At 37.4% G+C, this 19,977-nt stretch overlaps 1 protein-coding gene across 2 annotated transcripts in view; it reads right to left on the bottom strand.

The window, feature by feature from the left end:
- Nucleotides 1–99: 99 nt before the first annotated feature.
- Nucleotides 100–19,977, bottom strand: part of LTA4H (leukotriene A4 hydrolase) — a 27,846-nt gene continuing 7,968 nt past the window's right edge. The window contains exons 4-19 of one of the 2 annotated variants that reach the window (XM_082349539.1): nucleotides 19,255–19,323; nucleotides 17,087–17,191; nucleotides 15,376–15,428; nucleotides 12,882–12,954; nucleotides 12,471–12,611; nucleotides 11,588–11,611; nucleotides 11,017–11,087; nucleotides 10,444–10,555; nucleotides 9,745–9,889; nucleotides 8,678–8,781; nucleotides 8,172–8,242; nucleotides 6,119–6,173; nucleotides 4,302–4,397; nucleotides 1,833–1,915; nucleotides 1,075–1,179; nucleotides 100–389 (exon numbers count right to left, since the gene is read on the bottom strand). In XM_082349539.1, the coding sequence (XP_082205665.1) occupies nucleotides 272–389; nucleotides 1,075–1,179; nucleotides 1,833–1,915; nucleotides 4,302–4,397; nucleotides 6,119–6,173; nucleotides 8,172–8,242; nucleotides 8,678–8,781; nucleotides 9,745–9,889; nucleotides 10,444–10,555; nucleotides 11,017–11,087; nucleotides 11,588–11,611; nucleotides 12,471–12,611; nucleotides 12,882–12,954; nucleotides 15,376–15,428; nucleotides 17,087–17,191; nucleotides 19,255–19,323 (1,425 nt within the window). In that variant the 3' untranslated portion in view covers nucleotides 100–271. The remainder of the gene's footprint in view (nucleotides 390–1,074; nucleotides 1,180–1,832; nucleotides 1,916–4,301; nucleotides 4,398–6,118; nucleotides 6,174–8,171; nucleotides 8,243–8,677; nucleotides 8,782–9,744; nucleotides 9,890–10,443; nucleotides 10,556–11,016; nucleotides 11,088–11,587; nucleotides 11,612–12,470; nucleotides 12,612–12,881; nucleotides 12,955–15,375; nucleotides 15,429–17,086; nucleotides 17,192–19,254; nucleotides 19,324–19,977) is intronic. The other variant, XM_082349540.1, reaches the window with a different exon arrangement.

The raw sequence follows: 19,977 nt of genomic DNA on the forward strand, positions 1-19,977 counted from the left end.
GGAGAAAATGAATATGAAATTAATGAAAAAATCAACACTTATAAATCAAAAGGTTAAGCTTTGCTAAAATTCACTTTACAAAGAACATGCCACCAGGGGTGGGAGGGGAGATAGATCAGCTTTATTTATGAAAAAAAAAAATCACTGACCAAACAATAAAAAGCCCAAACTAAAAAGACATTTTTAGTTACAATGTGAGCTGAAATTTTGTATTTCTTTATGAATTCAATTTTAAAAAGAGAAATGTCTGAAATCAGCAATGGACAGGTCCTTAATCCACTTTTAAATCTTTCCCCACAAGCATGGCAGTCACGGGGTGCATACACGCCTTGTGCTCTTGGTAGGTACGGATGGCTTGATCGTGGGATTTGTCAAAGGCAGCAAGGTCCCTGCATTTAAAAAAAAAAAAAGAAAGAAAGAAAGATGGATAATGACTTATTTCGGCAAATTTTATTATACTTGCAAAGCAAACAGATTAATAATAGATATTTATGTGTTGGTTATATTTTTTTCAGAATTCCTGCCAAATTCACAATCAAAACAACTTCACCGAGATATTCTTAAATTGTATCTTGTGGCCAAGATACAACTTTTTTCACTTTTACCAAGCATTCCTTTATTATATGTCAAGTAACCTATTCTACCTTATTGCAACATTTGAATCAAAAAGGTTTGGCTTTACCTGTTTGATCCTTCTCGCATTTAACTTCAGACACTTTTTTCTTGTCCTTCCCTACTCATCAATTATCTTCTACTTGCTTTTAAAGATCTTTTTGTGTATATAAGATTATCTTTGATTTATTTCCTTTTCACCAGGGTCTAACCCTATTTGGCCCATAATAGGTAATCCATATATAATCCTTCTAAAAAGCTAATGAAATCATCTCAAATTTTAAATATTTAGAAGTGTTAATTCCTATTCCAAAATTATATCTATAATCCTTAACAGATTTAAAAATATTATTTTTAGACTGCATTTTACAAAGTATTTTAGCAACATTAAAAACATCTGTTTAAGATTTTTCTTCCCCATTCCTCATATAAAGTCAAAGCATAGTGAGACTTGGTTCTTACTTGAATAAGGGTCGTGTAAACTTCATTCTTCCTTGTTCAGTCGCCATTTTTAGAGCCAAAGGAATTGCTTCCTCCCATTTCGATTGAATGCAGAGTCGTAACCATCTAAAAGGAGGATTTTTAGGGGGTATAGGGTAGGAAATGAGGAGGAAGAAGCAGGATATGACAGGTATATCTGAAAATTACTTTTGTAATGATGAATAATCCCATTATAGTTACACTGTACACCACTTTATATTATGTCTTTATTCTGAGAATCTCAAATCCTTATACATACCATTCAATAATTGGAGAAGAGAAAGAAGAAGAGTTTGTTCTTGAAAAAGATCATATGTTTTAAAAGGTTTGGATTATGTAGGTGCTCATAGACCTTACATATGCAATTTCGGAAGGAATTAAACTTTGATTTAAGCTCACGCTACAAATTTGAATTAAGAAAGATGAACAGAATCAAAGATTTCTAACTATTCCCATTTCAGAGTCCAATAGGAAGAATGCCTATTTACCAATGAATCCTTAATTCTAATTTTTTTAAAGTCAAGAGAAGCTTAGAATAAATTCTAACAAAAAAATTAGTACTATCATCTTACAGATATTGCAACTATTCCTTAAAGACCATTATAATTATGTATATAGATGCAGTAAATTTGAAAAGGATTTTTCAAGACTCATGTATGTCTCATATGCTGCTTTCCCTTTCTCCGCTTTTTAAACTAGTTTTCCACTTTCTTCCACAGAGACAAGTTAAAATGATGTACCTGAATCGTATTTCAGAATTGTTAATGGCATTGAAGTTGTACACCTCTTGCATTCGCTTTATGTGCCCCAATGGAAGAGGTGCCTAGAGCAAAATAAAGAAGTATAATGTATCATTTCAACAGGATTCCTTGGAAGAAAGGAGCTGGAGAGAAATTCTTAGCCAGATTAAAATCCTCAATATTTTATAAAATAGAAATAAGTTAGATTAAAAATGAAAGAAACAAATGCACACTAAAATAAATTCTGTGCAAATTTATTCTGAATAAGGATATTCTACTAGGAGCCAAGGGATAATTTAATTTGCTAGGTACATGGAGAGGTAAATGAGAAGTACTCTCTTCAGACTTTCTGGTATATGTAAATACTAACTTTCCGAACCTCTCCAGAGTCTTTCAAGTTCTTCCTTATACCTTAAATATCTTAAATTTATTCTGTTCTCCAGATTCAATCACAGTTAATTTTTTTCCTCAGTGATTCCCCCAGCTTTATCTTTGTATGTTTCCTCCGAAATCCCTTTTGAATGATCTATACCCCTACAAAATAGCAGTTTTTAAACTTTTATATTACAGACCCTTTTCAGAATCTGATGACTAATACGGACCCTTTCCTGAGGGGGGGTGGGATACATTTACCGTATAAACACAAAGTTGTATGTACAGTTTCAGGGGGCTCATAAACTCCCGTGCCCAGGTTAACCCGCGCTAAAGCGAGAACAAGCTTGGGGGAAGGAAGAGAAAGCAGCGCTCAGTTTGGCCAGGCGGAGCTCTGGCAGTGCCCGCGGGATGCAGGCGGAGGAATCAGGAGGTAGATGGAAACCTCCCGCTGCAGCCGCTACCGCGTCTTCCAGAACGCTCGCCCACACTCGGCTCTCACTGACTGCTGGACCCTTCCCAGATTGTTTCGTTTCAACCAATCTCCAAGTGCAGCCGGCTGGGCCAGCTGGTTAAGGTCACCTCCTAGGTCACCTCGTTACTTTCCCAATGTGTGCTGTGCCTGTTCGCCAGTCAGCCCGTCATGCTTTCTCTCTTCGTGGTTCCAGGCCACACGGCAGGCGGGGCTACAGAAATGTGTGAAACCGCCGTGATGGCTTCATGCACTAATGGGTTCGCTAAGACTCCCATTGCTTTAAATTTCTCTTCCTCATTTTTTTTTTTTTTTAAAGGAACTCCTTTATTTACTTATTTATTTATTTATTTATGGCTGTGTTGGGTCTTCGTTTCTGTGCCAGGGCTTTCTCTAGTTGCGGCAAGTGGGGGCCACTCTTCATCGCGGTGCGCGGGCCTCTCATTATCGCGGCCCCTCCCGTTGCGGAGCACAGGCTCCAGACGCGCAGGCTCAGTAGTTGTGGCTCACGGGCCCAGTTGCTCCGCGGCATGTGGGATCTTCCCAGACCAGGGCTCGAACCCGTGTCCCCTGCATTGGCAGGCAGACTCTCAACCACTGCGCCACCAGGGAAGCCCCCCCGTTCCTCATTTTGCATCAGTTCCATAGGAAATTCTGTTCAAAGTCTTCTTCCATCCCTCTCAAGGTCTTTAGACCTAAGAGCTCCCTGTCATGTAATAGTAAAGACCCCATCACTATCTCCCTCTCCCATCTCCTCGCAGCTTCGCATATTCTTTTAGTTACCCGGCTTTGAAACCTTCAAATCTGCGTGGACTCCTTCCCGTTAACCCCCAATCCAGTCAGTCCCCAGACCCCATGCTCCGTGCTATGTGTTCTCCCTCTCACTGTCCTGTTCTTTCCCTTCCCGCCAGCTCCCTCCTGCCTGTCCTGTACTCCTGTGAGTCTCCCAACTAACTTCACCCCCAGCGTTCCTCATGTCAATCCAGCCTCCCCAACACCAGCGGAATAGTCGTCATAATCCATCATTTCATCAGATGACTCTCTTGTTAAAAATGTTAAATCCTCTGCGACTGCCTGGAATCAAATCTACATTCTTAGCTTGGCATTCAAGACACAGCACATCAGATCCCAACAGTCTTTCTAGCATTCTCTTCATTAACCTCTTTCCCAGGGCCACGACTTCCTCCTCCTGTCACGCTCTGTCACTTGCTGCTTCTTCCAACTTGAATTTCTATCTCCCTGCTGACTCTGCTCTTCTCAAATCAAGCCCCACTCCTCCAAAATCCTTCCTGATTACCCCAGTTGGAAGGGAGTCCTTCTTCGCTTTTTTCTCAAATGACACCTAAAATCCCTCCTTTTATTGCTAAATTTTGCACTTGTGACCTTTCCTACTAGATTATAAACTTTTTGAGGACCCGGCATATTTCTTTCTTATGTATTTTTATATTCAGCACAATACTAAACATAGCAGGCATTCAATAAATGTTTTTAAGTAAATGAATGGATTTTACCAAACCATTTTTTCTGTTAGTTTCCACATGGATTTTTTTTCCAAGTGGGGTTCAACCATAAATGCTGTGCCTTTATGCCCATTTTAATTTCTAATATTTTGAGCTAGTACTTACTTTCTGGAGCATCTGTGCTAAAAATTCATTCACCTGATGAGAAGAGAAGTCTTTTAGGTCTGCTGAGCTGAATGAATTTAAATCATCTTCTTTGCCCTGAAATAAATGTTGCCTGATTACTGCCATTCATGAACGATTCAATAATATGTATTGGTTTATCTGACATAAAAGTAAAAGTTAAGAAAGAGAAATACAAGGATGCATAAGACTATAAAAAATAAATTTGAACATTAGCTATTTTAATCATTCTGAGATGGCATCACTATAACTTAAAGAGCTGATATGACTCCTAAATCTATATTACTTAAGAAAAATTAGACTATTAATAGTAACAGTGGAGGAAACTTTTGACAACAACTGTACAATTCACTATATATAGATTTCCAAAGCAAAGAAATGCTACAAAAAGCATGTCAACTATTTATAGGCCAATTCAAAAATTTGGGTAAATAATCAAATTGCATATTCTTTTAAATATCACACTAATGAACTCGTAAGGCCACGAACAGATCTTTCCCTTCATCTTCACACATTCTATTTTCCCCACTTAATCTTGGAAATCATTTAAGGAAAAAAAAAAGTGGGTCTGTACTTTTCAACTTAGGATTCATTGTGAATTATCTTTGAGGAAATGATTGAGGAACATTAAAAAAAGCTTATCAAAATAAGTATTTAAAAAATCTTTTAAAATAGTTTTAAACTAGGGTTTCTTTTAACTTTAAAAGAAATATATGCAAAGGTTAAAAAAAAATCAAATAGGACCAAATGAAAAATTCCTTTGCTTTTGCTCCCTGTCTCCAAGTCCCACTCCTCAGGAACCTATATTAATATGTATATCCTTCCAGAAAATTTAATGTATGCATATACATCCTTGTAAAGAATCATTATTTTACATCTTCCTCCCCCTTCAAAACACCCTTAATATCAGAACTTCCTCCCTCTTTAGAACCTCACCTAAATATTAGAACTTACAGATCTCATTCTCTGCTCAAAAACATGCAAATTTAAACTACCTATTGAGGATATATTTATTAGTGGTAAAAACAAAGAGCAGGGGAATGATAAACCAAAATTCATGGTCATGGTTACATGGCAGGGCAAGATGGGAGGAGAGAAGGATGAGATGGGCAGGGCAAAGCATTGACAGAGGAGGTACATATGTGTACAACCAGCCTACTGCTCTGATAAGAAGTTGTTAGAAGTTGTTAGATTTTATATTTGCTTACAAAAAAATCTTGAACTTAGATCTAAAAAGTCAGTAATGCTCTAACTTTGTTATGATGTTATGAGAATCTCCAAAAAGATGTTTATATTTTATTTAAAATTAGGGTATCTTTTGCCATGGTTTCTTGTTCCATTTTCCTGATTTGCCTTACTCCTGATTTGGTTTCTCTTCCTTCCTCTGACCCTTAATGGGTCTCCCAATACCTGGAGCTTTCTACTCCTCTCTCTTATTCTCCACATCCAGACAAACTTTGGTGCAAACTATCATACCTCCCTATCTATTCTTCTAAGAGCCCATTCATCTTTCCTAAAAATCACTTACTCTTCTCTAAGAGGCCTATATTCCCCCACCCCTTTCCCTTTTAAGAGCAAGAAAAATCAGAACTAATACCATCAACATCCATTTGTTTTCCCCCTCAAGCTTAACTTTACACATTGAGGGCTGGTATAATATCATTTTGGATAAACTTGACTTAGGAATAGTAACTCCAAATACATGAGTTCATAAGTAAAGCACCACTCCCCCACTTCATTGAGTAGAGACACATTTGTACAATTCAAAAAGGAGTCAAAAATCATACATTACTACTCACAGTAATCCATCTTTGACTTAAGGCAATACAAGCATTTGTCAGAGTCATATCATAACTGCAAAGATTCAGAATATTAGAGATTACATTTTATAAAAAGGCACATGCTTTTGCATCAATGCCATTTTGAAGTTACAGAACATACTTAAATTTCAAAGTTCTTTGAAAATAAAGATAAACAACTCCAGAGTGATGGAAATAGGAAATCTTCTACCTGACTTAAAGATTACTGGTATCCTCTAAGAACACAGAAATCCAACTGGATACCAAATTAATGAAACCCTGGATTATTCTTTGGAGAGAATGCCAAACATCTCAGCAGAGACCGTCACATGCTTCTGCAGTGTATGCTGAAGGGGCTGGGGCTGAGTTGAGCGTATTGTTTCCCGGATGGCAGGAACAGTTCCAGGCACTCAGGACAACATGGTAAACACCACAAAGTCCTTGCTCTCGTGGCTTTTCCTTTCTGTCGTTCCAACCATCTAAACATCCAACAGATCTGCGAGCAACTGCTATGTGATAGGCACTGTTCTAGACAATGGGGAAATAACAGTGACACCCTTGGGAGACTCCGAAATCATGTGATTTTGATCCTCTCTTTTCAGAAGAAAGCAGAATTCACAAACTCTGACCATTAAGCAAAGCAAGTTATGCTAAGGTTTATGTGTTCTCAACTTGGAAGACAAATCATACATTTTGCAGCAATGGAAGAGACCACGTAATGTGTGCAAAATTCTTGTAAAACATCCCTCTTTGTCCATAAGTCATGCTTACTTGCCGTGAAATGTATCTGTTAGAGAACAGAGGGGTACCTGCCCCGCAGGGCCTAAATGAGGTAAGTTTTGATTAGAAGTGACCACTGAACTTGCTTTCAGAGAGTTTGTGCCCTGGGGGAGATAATAAAGGGGTCAAAGCAGTGACCTTCTTTGAATCAGCTTCCAATTTATCTTCATGAAGTAGGCTGTGGACAGTAGGCAAGCCCTTTTGTTTGCCCTCAAGACCAAGTGGGACCAGAGGTCCTTGACTGTGCAGGCAGTTCATCACCTTCAATTAGAACATGACTTAGCACCGATTTCATAAGGAACACCAGGAGAGTAAAAAAAAGACCTTTGGCTGGTCTGTTTCTTGGTGCCTGAAACTTCCGTCTCATTGTAATGAACAAAATTAAATAAGGATTAGCCCAGGGAGGGGAAGCAACCCTTACTTAGGGCAAGGTCCTAAGAAAAGTAATGAGTGAATCAGGTATGAGCCCTGTTCTCATGGTGCTTCAACGTAGTGAAGGAGAAAGACTTAATACTCACTCACACAAATCTAAGATTACGACTGTGGAGCCGTGAAGAGGCGACACACAGCACCGAGAAACCCGTAACGGGAGACTTGACCTAGTTAGAGAGGTCAAGGAATGCTTTCGTGAGGAAGTGGCTCTTGAGTTGCGATTGGAATTAAGTGGGTAAAGAGTACTCAGGGTGGAGGGAACAGCAAGTTCCTGGATGCAACATGGGGTAGTTAGCACCTCCTAATACGATTCTTGGAAGACCAGGGTTCAGGTCCCTGATTTGAGGAAGGTGTTTAGTTTAAAAGACAGTGTAATGGAGCGTTTACGACGATGAGGATTTGAATCTCAACTCTCATGACTTGCTGTGCAGCATTCAGCAAGACATGTTACCCTAGCTAAGCCTCATGTGCCTCCTCTGGAAGTGAGGGCGGTAACTTACGACACTGCTGTAATGAGGAACATGATGCTTCTACGTTATTTTTCTTACTGCAAACGTTTTCAAGGAAAGGGCAATATCTTTTTCTTTTCTGTATCTCTCACCATCCTTGTGCAGAAAGGAGGCACTCGATAATTACCTGCAATGAACTGAACTAATTTATATTTATAATATCATCGAAATGACTTTTTTGACCTCAGGGTTAAGGTTCTAACTCCTAAGCACTCAACTCTCATCACAAACTAGTAATAGCTTAAGGAAGGCATAAAACCCTTTCAGATATTTTGAGGAGCTCTAGGATTTAGGAGAAGGAGAAGGAAAAGCATTAGTAGGTAAGTACTGACTTGGGCTTCACAGGGGGCAGTCCAGGAGAGTATAGCCAGGCGTTCCAATCAACTTGATTTAGAGTATCAACCTGAGAACAGAAGGAACACCCAGTTTGCTACTGAACAATCTTTTCTCTTGAAAAAAAAAAAATTTTTTAAACTGACTTTTAGGACCTCAAATCTATAATTTTGTCTACACTGACATGTCAAGATAATTTCTAAGTCTCTTTTCTAAAATAAATTTATGTTAATCAGTAATGTTCTTTTAAATAATTAAAATAGGAAAATTAAGTACACGCACAAATTTCTGAAACACACCACTGTAGATTGCTCTGAAAAAGGAAAATTCTACACATTAGTTCATACTGTTGAGATCACATTTTAAACAGGAAAACACTGAATGAAAGATTGAATCTTAAATTCTAAACTAACACTACTATTAAGTAATTCAAATCAACCTAACAAATAGCCATTAAATGAAGATATATTGAGCATGCACAATAAGAAAGGTTTTAAAATCCAACCTTATCTTTAAAGTGGGAATACAGGAAATCTTTCCAGTCATCAGTGGTTATGCTCTTGTAGGAAAATTTCTCAACATAAGCCTTTAAGAATCCTAGGAAAACCTCTAAGAGTTTTTAAAAAAGAAGAAAAGAAAAAAGAAGTCAGTTAATAGAAAGGTAATTAGTTAACACATTTTTGGGTGCCTTGCATTGTACCAAACCACGGAGAACAGAGAACATTCAGAAAATAGGGAAACCAATGAGGACTTTAAGAGTAAAAGAATGTTCAAAAACAGAGGTAGGACTTAAGTTGTACCTTGAAGAACATATGTAATTTGTTGGAAGGCAGAAGAGAAATCCTAATTAGAGGTAAGGGGATGACACAAGACACAAAAAAGGAATACACAACACAGGTTCCAAAACCAACGATCTTTGTATAACTTGAAAAGAGGAAAATAAGATTCGACAGACAGAATGGATCCAGATGAGGGAGGGCATTCAAAGTCCATTGACTAAGGAGAGTACTTTTAAATGCCCACCAATGGGGAAGGTTACATAAACTCAGCACACAAATATAATGAAATACTATAATGGCATTAAAAAGCACAAGATAGATTTGTAAGTTCTGACATGGAAGGATGTATGTAAAATATTGTTGAATTAAAAAATAAATGTTGAAGAAATATATAGTATGATTCATTTTCTGTATTTAAAGTAACTATATGTATATATATCTATATATGTCTGTTCACTAACACTTTGAAAAAGATCTGGAGCCATACACACCAAACTGAAGGACCCTCACTTATGACTCTTACAAATTTCTGTACCACACAAAATTTTTTTCAATGAGCACATACTAGTTTCCTAATTTTTAAAATACTGATGAGCTTTTTTTAAGTCAAGCAGCATAATTTAGAACGCAGAGGTTAGTCAAGGTTTTAAGTAGAGAGGTAACATTAGAAAACGATACAGATTTCTTTAGCAGCTACATAAAAAATGGAAGGATAAAATGGAGCAAAAGCAACAGTTAAAAATTCTTTCTATTACCCTCAAAGCAAAAAAATCAGAAAATGCCAACTGCTTGCCTGGTCCTCCAAGAAGCTGTTCAAGGTAAAAGAGTAAAGCAAAGCCCTTCTCATAGGGAACTGAAGAATAAGCCACGTCAGGGTCTACGTTCGTCAGATCAACCACAAGTTTGGTGAAAGGATGTGTCTCTCCAAAAGTCTTTATCTGTGAGATGCAAAATTAGAGGAATGTTCAAATATGAAGTCTGGTTACCACCATGTACACAAGCTAGTAAGAAGTGTTACTACACTCAGTGGCATAACTTTAGGGGAACTTAGAACTTAAACTAGAGACTGGAAACTGTAGGATATGTTAGTACACATTTCTGGAAGTCTATTAACGGAATGCCTACTAGCGTAAGGTTCCGTGATATTTCTTGCTCAATAAAAGACTAGAAAAATGTTTTAATGCCTGGTTAGCAAATTCAGCTCTCAGGAGAGAGCATTTAAAAATGACATAAATACACCAAATAAAATTCAAACAGAGTAGCCAACTATATTATTGCAAAGCCCCAGTGAGGTCCTACTGGTCATGAACATGACCTTACACAGGATAACGACTAACAGGTAACAACAGAACGTCACACCAGCATCTGCCTGATTTCCCACACTGGTAAAAATGACTTTCTTACTGCTACTTAGTAAAGCTGCTTTACAATCTGAATTTTTGAACACCTACACAACTTGGGATGAATGCTTTTAAAAGTATGACTCATTTACCAAATTCTGGAGTTCTCCCCATCCTCCCAGAGCATGAAAATGTCTGAACTTTTCACCAAACAACCGTCCACAAATGTGGCGTTCCAGGTATACAGTGTGTCCTTCATTTAACCTGAAAATAATTGAAAAATAAAAACACTGACACAGCTGAGAGAAAAAGGCACTGCAATCAACAAGATATTTTCTTTTGGGTGTTTCTACAGAGCAAAGCAATTGTAAAGACTTGACTATGAATACTCAAGTCTAAGCAGACTGCTCTGCGTGGCTTCCTTGCATTCAGTTCAGAACAATGGGAAGCCCAGCCCAGCAGATGGAAGCAGGGGAAATGAAGCCAGGGCTCTGGTTTTATGTGTCCATGTATTAAAATGTGACCATACCAGGAACTAAACAGCATCAACTGAAAACCTCTATTCTACCTGACATTGTGATAAGTATTACAGAATTTTTTAAAAATCCCTGTCTACCAAAGAGATGATAACAAAGGTATACACACAAAACAATTCAAGGTGGTGGAAGGCAGGGAAAGAAATCAATAACAAGAACCCATAAAGAAATAATAATAATAAATCTTACCAGAAGTGATCCCAAGTTTTGTTGGTCACTAGATTTCCTGTCCAACTATGAGATATTTCATGTGCAATAACCTAAAGGAAATAGTGGAAGTGATTAATGGTGAAATTGATTATCTTAACCTAAAATAACTCATTATGTAAGCATTCTAGTTCTTCCAATTCCACATTGTTCAATTTATTTTTTTCCACATTGTTCAAGTTTTTTTTAACATTAGCTGAGATATTCAAGGAATTATTCAGTTCAGCAAAAAAAAAAAAAAAAAAAAAATCACAATTTAGCCAAAGATAAAAAAAGTATAGTTTACAAAATTAGAAACAAAATATTATTTAGAAAATAATAAATGGATACATCACTCTATTAAAAAATATTTCATAAACATATGAAGAGATCAAACCATAAAATGTTCTTAAATCTGTTAAATCCTACTGATTATGTAGTAATGTCTTGCAACTAGAATCCCCAAGTTATCTTTTATAATCATGTCTTCGATATAATGACACAATGGATATTTTAAAATCACTTGACTTAATACTTCTTGAGGATAAGACCATGATAATAAAGTTTCACTTACGTTGGACAGTGACTTGTCACCTGCCTAAAAAAGAAGAAAATTACCTTAGTATTTCAGAAATCAAATTACAGACTATATCTAAAAGACTGCCTATGTCAAGACACAGTATTCCAGCATTTATGGTCCACTGTATTTCTGCTGTGGCACTCCAAAGAGTTCAAAAGCAACATGTACTGAAGAAATTTTTTTAAATGCAGGATTAAAACATAGCATTATTCTTTCTCTCCCTAATCTTGGGAATTTTTCCAATACCACAGGAACCAGTATACCTGTCTCTAATTAACTTGCAGGAAACATTTCTCCTCTTCTATTTTTTTATATCCACTCTTATTCACTCTTAGGTACCTTCATTCTCTCCTTATTCCCTGCAGTATATTTAAGAAAAGTCTGTAGTGTCCTATAGTGTGTTTTACTTATTTAGTTGCTAATCCATTACTCACTTGGTTCTAGGAAGGATTTAAAGTAGCGAACAAAGGCATATAAAATATAGCTATATACTGTGGGCTAATTCTTTCCTAGTTATGGTAAACTGAGTTTTGTTTTGCTTTTTAACCAGTACCTATATGCCAAGTGTAACTGGTATAGTTTCTTTGGACACACAATTCATCAATAGACCGTTGTTACACAGCCCTCCCTCCCCCAGCATCCCAAAGCACCTTGAACACTATATTCTTTTCTCCCAAGTGGCCAAATTATTTTCTTTAGAAAGTTGAGGTGATGATAATAATCACAATAAGCAGTCGAATAAGAAACAAGGGTTACATAAATAAAAGCCTTTGATTATTTAAAAAAGTCTTTTTATTATTAGGAGTCTAAGGTTCTTCATACCTAGGTTTATGTTTGAGGAAAAGTCAACTTCAAATGAAGAAAAATTTACACTTACCAGCAGAGTAGGAGTTACAAAAGTGAGGCAAGGATGTTCCATGCCGCCATACGGGAAGGATGGCGGCAGGACCAGTAGGTCATACTGCCCCCAAATATACGGGCCTCCCAGATCTTCTGCAATTTTAAGCATAGATTCAGTCTGGAAAATTAATGTATATATATTTGTATGTCGTAATCATTGCCATAATAAATTTCTTGAAAGTGTACATTGCTTTCTGTGAAGGTTATGAGTTAATGGTGCTTATTTTAAATGAAAATGATACCCAAAAATGCATCAACTGCAAACACCTAAAATAAGATATACTATTTGATTCTTTTACCACATTACTTAAAAGCACCGCATTTCATACTCAAAATCTTAAATCTACCATCTACCACAGTTATTAAAAAGGGTAACTTTATGACGAACCTCAGAAAATTCGTAAGCAGACTTTTCCACCTGCTCTTTCTCAGACCATACCAATGTCCTCGGGCCAATCTGCCTGCAAAATGGAAAAGCTTAATGAAAATGAAATTCAAAGCAAATTACTCACCTGGTTCTAGGAACGATTTAAACTGTTGTACACAAATCCTTACAGAAGCAGTGTGATGTACCACGTGCTTATGGGGAGGAGGTGAGGCGAAACAGCTTCTCTGAGGTACAAACCTCCTGTTGTGAATGCAGCAATAAGTCTGCATGTCTATAAGGGGGTGCAGTCTGGGCCACGTGAAAACTTGACGTGAAGCGCCCCCAAAGGTTAGCTTACTGGCTCTGGTAAGACCTTTAGGGATCTAGTTTCTTCCCTCAATCTTACAACTATAGAAACCCCAGTCACGGCTCAGTAAGAGATTATTCCAGAAGGGGGCGGATGTAAACTCTGTTATGCACTTAAAGGTTGAACACTTTTAAATAAGAAGAAACAAACAGAGAGAGACGGAAATCCTGTCACATGCTGTAACATGGAAGAAACTTAAGGACATTATGCTAAGTGAAATAAGGCAGTTACAGAAGAACAAGTACTCTACGATTCCACTTACGAGGTATATAAAGTAGTCAAACTCAGAGAAACAGAAAATAGAACAATGGTTACCAGGTACTGGAGGCAGGTGGAAATGGGAGTTGTTGTTTAAAGGGTACAGAGTTTACAGAGTTTCAGTTTTCCAAGATGAAAAAGTTCTGGAGATCTGTTTCATAACAACATGAATATACTTAACACTAGTGACTACTGAACTATACATTTAAAACTGGTTGAGACAGTAAATTTTGTGGGGTTTTTTTTTTTAACCACAATAAAAAAAGAAGAAACAAATAGAACTACATATCACTTATATAGGACTAGAACCCAAAAATATTTTTTTCATGTAAATTTCATCTTAAAACTGTTATGCAATGCCAAACCCCAAACAATAAGTCTTTGCCTTGATATCCTGGCCCAGAGAGGCAGTGGATTCTAGGGCAGGGCCTCTCAAACTTCAATGTGCATACAAACTATCTGGGGAGGTTGTTCAAATACAAATTTTGATTCGGTAGGTCTGGCGTAGGACCCAAGGACTTTCATTTCTGACCAGCTCCCAGGTGATGCCAAAGCTATTGGTTTGTAGACCACAGTGAGAAGCAATGGTAACCAGTGCTAGCCAATATAAATGAATGAGAGCCACAAATGTGAGCCACGTGTGTAATTTTAAATTGTCCAGTAGCCACATTTTTTAAAAAAGGCAAAGTGAAGCAGATGAAATTAATTTTAATAATATATTTTGTTTAAACCAATATATCCAATAGTATCATTTTGACATGTAATCAGCATAAAAGATTATTAATGAAATATTTTGCATTCTTTTTTTTCATATGAAGTCTTTAGAAATCCAGTGTTTATTTTACACTTCCAGCACATCTCAAGCCTCATGTGGTTAGTGGCTGCCACTCCAGACAGCAGAGTTCTATGCCGCATGGGCTCTAAAGTCAGATGGTCTAGGATGGGTCCCGGCTCTGACATTTCCTAGCTCTGTGACTCTGAGCCAGTTATTTAAACTCACCGAACATCAGTTTCTTTATTGGTAAAATGAGAAAGAGTAATTGTATCCATTCCACAGAGTTGCGCGGATTCAAGGGCATAATGCCTTGGGGTTGGTACCTAATGAGACCTGATAACTGTCAGCTGCTGTGACAATTATTACAATTATCATTTAGTGAGTGCCTCCTATAGGCCAGGACCTTTACATATATTAGGTCTGTTAATCCTCACAAAAATCCCTTGAAGTAAACATGATTATTTCTAGTTTTTAGGCGAAGAAGGTTAAACTCAGAGAGGTGGGTTGCCCAAGGATGTAGATAGTTAACTGCTACAGCTGGAACTGGAATCTATATTTGCCTGATTTGTCCACTGTGTCCACATCCCTGGCAATTTAAAGAATGTGATTACTATAGCCATTCTTAATTTTCAGTTGTTTAGAAATAAGAACAAACAAGAAATTAAGAAAGAAGGGCACTCTAGCTGCTGGTAAAATTTTAACAAAATATCTTATATTTCTGTAATATTTATAGGCTTCCTAGTGCTTTAAAATAATTTATCTCATTTGTTGCACATAACCACCCAATGAAGTAGGAAAGGGGATATTATAATTTCGAGGATGAGGAAATGGAGGTTATGAGAAGTGACTTGTTCAAACTTAGATTCCAGATCTATAAAGGTAAGACCATGCTCATTCTATAATACTTGGAAAGTCTAAGGGGTGAGTGGTAAAGATTTTTTTAATTTAAAACTAATTTGTTACTTACATTTCATGATTAGATTTGAATGTTTCTAGAGCTGTTGGCTTGATATCTTGAGAAATACAAAAATGATCTACCAATTAATCCTGACAGAGGTTCAAGACACCTAAGGTTTAATCTTTTCATAAACTTCAAAATGTGTTCAAAGGCTCACCTGCTTTCTAAAGCTCCAACAACCAAAGCAATCAAGTAGCAGGGGATCGGAACCTAAAGGGGGCAAAAAAAACACACACCGAATGCTCGAATTAGTGTTTAAAAATGTTACAGAATAAGACAATTCATATTCAGAAGTAAGTAAATTTCCTTTCAAATCTCCGAACATTAGTGTGGATTACTTTCCTTTTGTACTTCTCAAATGGTTCTCATTTTTGAGGGGGTCAAATAGTTCAAAACTGTGATATAAAAACATTTCAAAACGTCTATTTCCCTTTTATCCCATTAGCAAGGGAAGATTCTGAAATGTGAAAAACATGATTGCACATAGTATTAGAGGTACATTTTAAGCATTTCACAAAAATTAACATAAGAAAAGGCAACTGTGCTTTTAAGTTTTTTGTCATTTTCTCTTGAATTAAAAAACTTTGTTTTAAATTCCTTTTTAAAACCACTCCTTGTATATTTGAGAGACATACAAAATAATCCAGCAACGAGAGAATGCTGAAGGTTTTGGAATCCTAGAAGCTGGGGTAGGGGCAAAATTGTCCACTGTGGCTTAGGTACCTGTTCTGCTAAGGAGGACGAAAGAAAACCATAATTCAAGAAGAGTCATGCACCCCAATGTTCACTGCAGCTCTATTTACAATAGCCAGGACATGGAAGTAACCTAGATGTCCATCGACAGATGAATGGATAAAGAAGATGTGGCACATATATACAATGGAATATTACTCAGCCATAAAAAGGAAGGAAATTAAGTTATTTGTAGTGAGGTGGATGGACCTAGAGTTTGTCATACAGAGTGAAGTAAGTCAGAAAGAGAAAAACAAATACCGTATGCTAACACATATAAATGGAATCTGAAAAAAAAAAAGTGGTCCTGAAGAACCCAGGGGCAAGATGGGAATAAAGACGCAGACCTACTAGAGAATGGACTCGAGGACATGGGGAGAGGGAAGGGTAAGCTGGGACATAGTGAGAGAGTGGCATGGACATATATACACTACCAAACGTAAAATAGATAGCTAGTGGGAGGCAGCTGCATAGCACAGGGAGATCAGCTCGGTGCTTTGTGACCACCTAGACAGGGGGAATAGGGAGGGTGCGAGGGACGCTCAAGAGAGAGGTGATATGGGGATATATGTATACAGACAGCTGATTCACTTTGTTGTACAGTAGAAAGTAACACAACACTGTAAAGCAATTACACTCCAATAAAAATATAAAAAAAAAATAAAAAGCATCAGTAAACACACACACACACACAATTCATTAAAGGTCAAAGATACAAGTCAAACTACCAACTACTTAGGAATTTTTACTTAAAAGGACTGTAACAGAGTGGTTTTTGGTCTAAGACAGTTCTTCCATCTGTAAACACTACACCACCACACGCCCGAGCTCTGGTACCAGGGCAGGTCAAAGTGTAACTTAGAAACAGGAAACCTGCTACTGACTGGGATGTAAGGAAATGGGATCAGGCATGCCCCCTGCCATGCCTCTCCAGCACCCTCCTGCTTCAGTACAACGCTGCGAGCAGAACCAAATATTTTAAAAGCGCAAAAGAAAAAGAAATGAAGAAAACAAAAAGCAGGAGCTGCTTTCTAAATTCTGAAATATTTCAAAAGCCATTTTGCTCTCTGGATGGGTAAAAGCTATTTGTAGTTCACCACCAACTAAAACACAAAATCTAGACCCTAAGATCTTACTTTTTGGCTGAATCTGTATATCTTCCTGCTCGTGTCTTCTGGGTCAGGTGCTTCTCCATCACGAATGGCACTCATAAGTGCAACCAGTTCTTTAGGGACAGACACCTAATTGAGAAGGAAAAGATATAAATAAAGATATAAATGAAAAGTTCTATGTAAAATAACCTTTCCCCCCGCTTTTTGACTATTGATACAATAGACTATGAACCCAGTACATTCCTCTGTATCACTTTTGTAAATAGAATTAGCAATATGTAAAACTGGCTTCTTTAAAAATGATGGTGACATATCTACCTGTCCATTCATCCATCCATATTAAGAGCATTTGGTAGAAACTAGGTTAAAATCCCAGCTCCGCCACTTACTAACTTCATGCACTTGGGCAAATAACTTCCCTGAGCCTCAGTTTCCCCCATCAAATGAGGGTAATAACTTCATAGGATTGTTGCAAGGAATAAATAATATAAATGAAGAGTTCAGCACCATGCCTGGCAATGGCAGCCACCAGCCCTGCTCCCCTCCACACCCTCAGAAGAGATTCAAAAGGATGTTATACTCACTTTAGATCAGAGAATACAATTCTGAAAAATTTAATATTTAACACATAAACTTGGAGTTACAAATTCTACTTTTTAAGGGTCATGAGTGTGAGAAACTTTTAAACTTATTGCTGAGAAATGTGAAATAATTTTCTCTGGAAGTTTGTATGGAAAAGATCCTTACGGGGCAAACTGTATGGTCACTTAAGTGTGTACCCTATCTCCATGATTCTGCAAGTCTTACCTCTAATGAATGCCAGAATAAAGGACCATCACCTGAGTATTAATGATCTAGCAAACATCCATTCCAACAATGTTAGGCTTTCATGTTCTTCCTGCATGGCCCAGTCCTCCAAGCTATTACTGAGGCAGGCACAGAATCAGGACCTCCAGAATCAGTACTGCAACAACCACAGATCCTAGAGCTAAAAACTATTCAGGAAATACCTTGGTTCTGCTTCCTCCCTTCATTTAGGCAGTGATAGGTTATACAGATGACACAACTGAGGTTGTGAGGTCATAAGACTTGCCCAAGGTCATGCAGTTATTAAGTGGTGGAGAAGAGTCCAGGGATTCTTTTCTTTTAAAATTTTTTTTAACATCTTTATTGGCGTATAATTGCTTTACAATGGTGTGTTAGTTTCTGCTTTAGAACAAAGTGAATCAGCTATACGTATACATATATCCCCATATCCCCTCCCTCTTGCGTCTCCCTCCCACCCTCCCTATCCCACCCCTCTAGGTGGTCACAAAGCACCGGAGTCCAGGGATTCTTGGCCTCCAAGTAAAGTTTTCTGCAGCACTATGCTAGGGGTGGTTTGGTTGTGGAACGATGTGGGAATCAAGAAGGCCCCATAAATACAGGTTGATCCTCAATTCTACTTGCCTGGTTTAAGTAAGTCTAGCCTCTGGGATAGTATTTATTTATTAATTATAGTCTACTTTTTCCTAAAAGGATTAGCAGTACCTACAACAAGAATAAGTTGGAAATGTATACAGATAAGTCTGCAATATATGCCCATTAGGATACCTAGATAGATATTTTTACATGGCTGTAAAGTGCATTTATAGAAACTTTAATCCTACAAATGTCAATTTTTTTAAGTTAAAAAGAGTTGCTCCCAAATTCTTGTTTTTAGGTCCAGAATTCTGAATTCCTTTTAAAATCAGAATGATTTATATCATTTCATTTTTTGGCTGCGCCATGCAGCATGTGGGATCTCAGTTCCCCGACCAGGGATCAAACCTGCACCCCCGGCTGTGGAGTCCTAACCATTGGACCGCCAGCGAAGTCTCTGATACCCCTTTTTTTTATACTTATGTTTGAAACTGCCTTTAAAACAGAGATTCAAAATGGGATCCATAGCCTTTTTCTAACATATTTCAGGTAGAATTTAATTAAGTAAAGTATTTCTAGCTATACAAATTCAATTCTTATCTCTGCTTATCATTTATACCACATTTACTTATACGGATCATTTTGGAAGGATATCCCGTGTTCATGGATTGGAAGAATTCATATTGTTAAAATGTCCGTACTACCCAAAGAAATCCACAGATTTAATGTAATCCCTATTAAAATAATTGTATGGATCATTTAATTCAGTGAATAATTTCAGTGATGTTTACCTCTGCACTGTAGGTTAATTTCACAGAAGGAGTGTCCTGGCAAGGAAGAATCGCTCTACAATGGATTGCCTGGGAGAGGGAGGAAAAAAAAGAAACGGCTATTTCCCTGTCTCATAAATCAAGTCATTAAGAAATCATTACAATTGCAGCATTGTTCTTAGACACATTCTTTTTAAAGATAAAAGTGTCTCACATTTCTTCAGCTCTTTTAACGTAGCAAAAGTAGATCTGTGGATTAAAAAAATCTGGTTTTCCCTTTTAAGGTAATGGTCAACCTTCACATTTCAGCTGACGCATGAAGCAATGTTAAGCAGTGATTCCTGAGTAATAGTAGTGCCCAGTGAGAAGCTGTTAGGAACCCTGACAAAAAAGGGCTCTTTGGTGAAGTAAATTTGAGAACCATGGCATATTGCATGCCTGGGAGAGTCACTCGGAACATTAGCCTCCTGAAGGCTCTGAAAAGACCGATAATAAAGAAAGCTGTTTGAATTCTCATACTTATTTCAACACGAAACCCATTTTCCTCTGGTTAATTATTAACATCTAATGGGGCGCCAGTGTTCTAAGGAACACTGATTGGGAAACGTTGTTAGAGTCTTGACCTTTTGATCTTACAGCAAACTTTGAAAGTAAACACTAGGAAGACAAGGAAGGAGAAAGAAAAGTCTCTTTCAATACCATCTAGACATATTCATTCACATAATATGTAGAGTGTTTCTTTGC

The sequence above is a fragment of the Balaenoptera borealis genome (genome assembly GCF_965194805.1).
Source record: "Balaenoptera borealis genome assembly, chromosome: 13".
Classification (NCBI taxonomy): domain Eukaryota; kingdom Metazoa; phylum Chordata; class Mammalia; order Artiodactyla; family Balaenopteridae; genus Balaenoptera; species Balaenoptera borealis.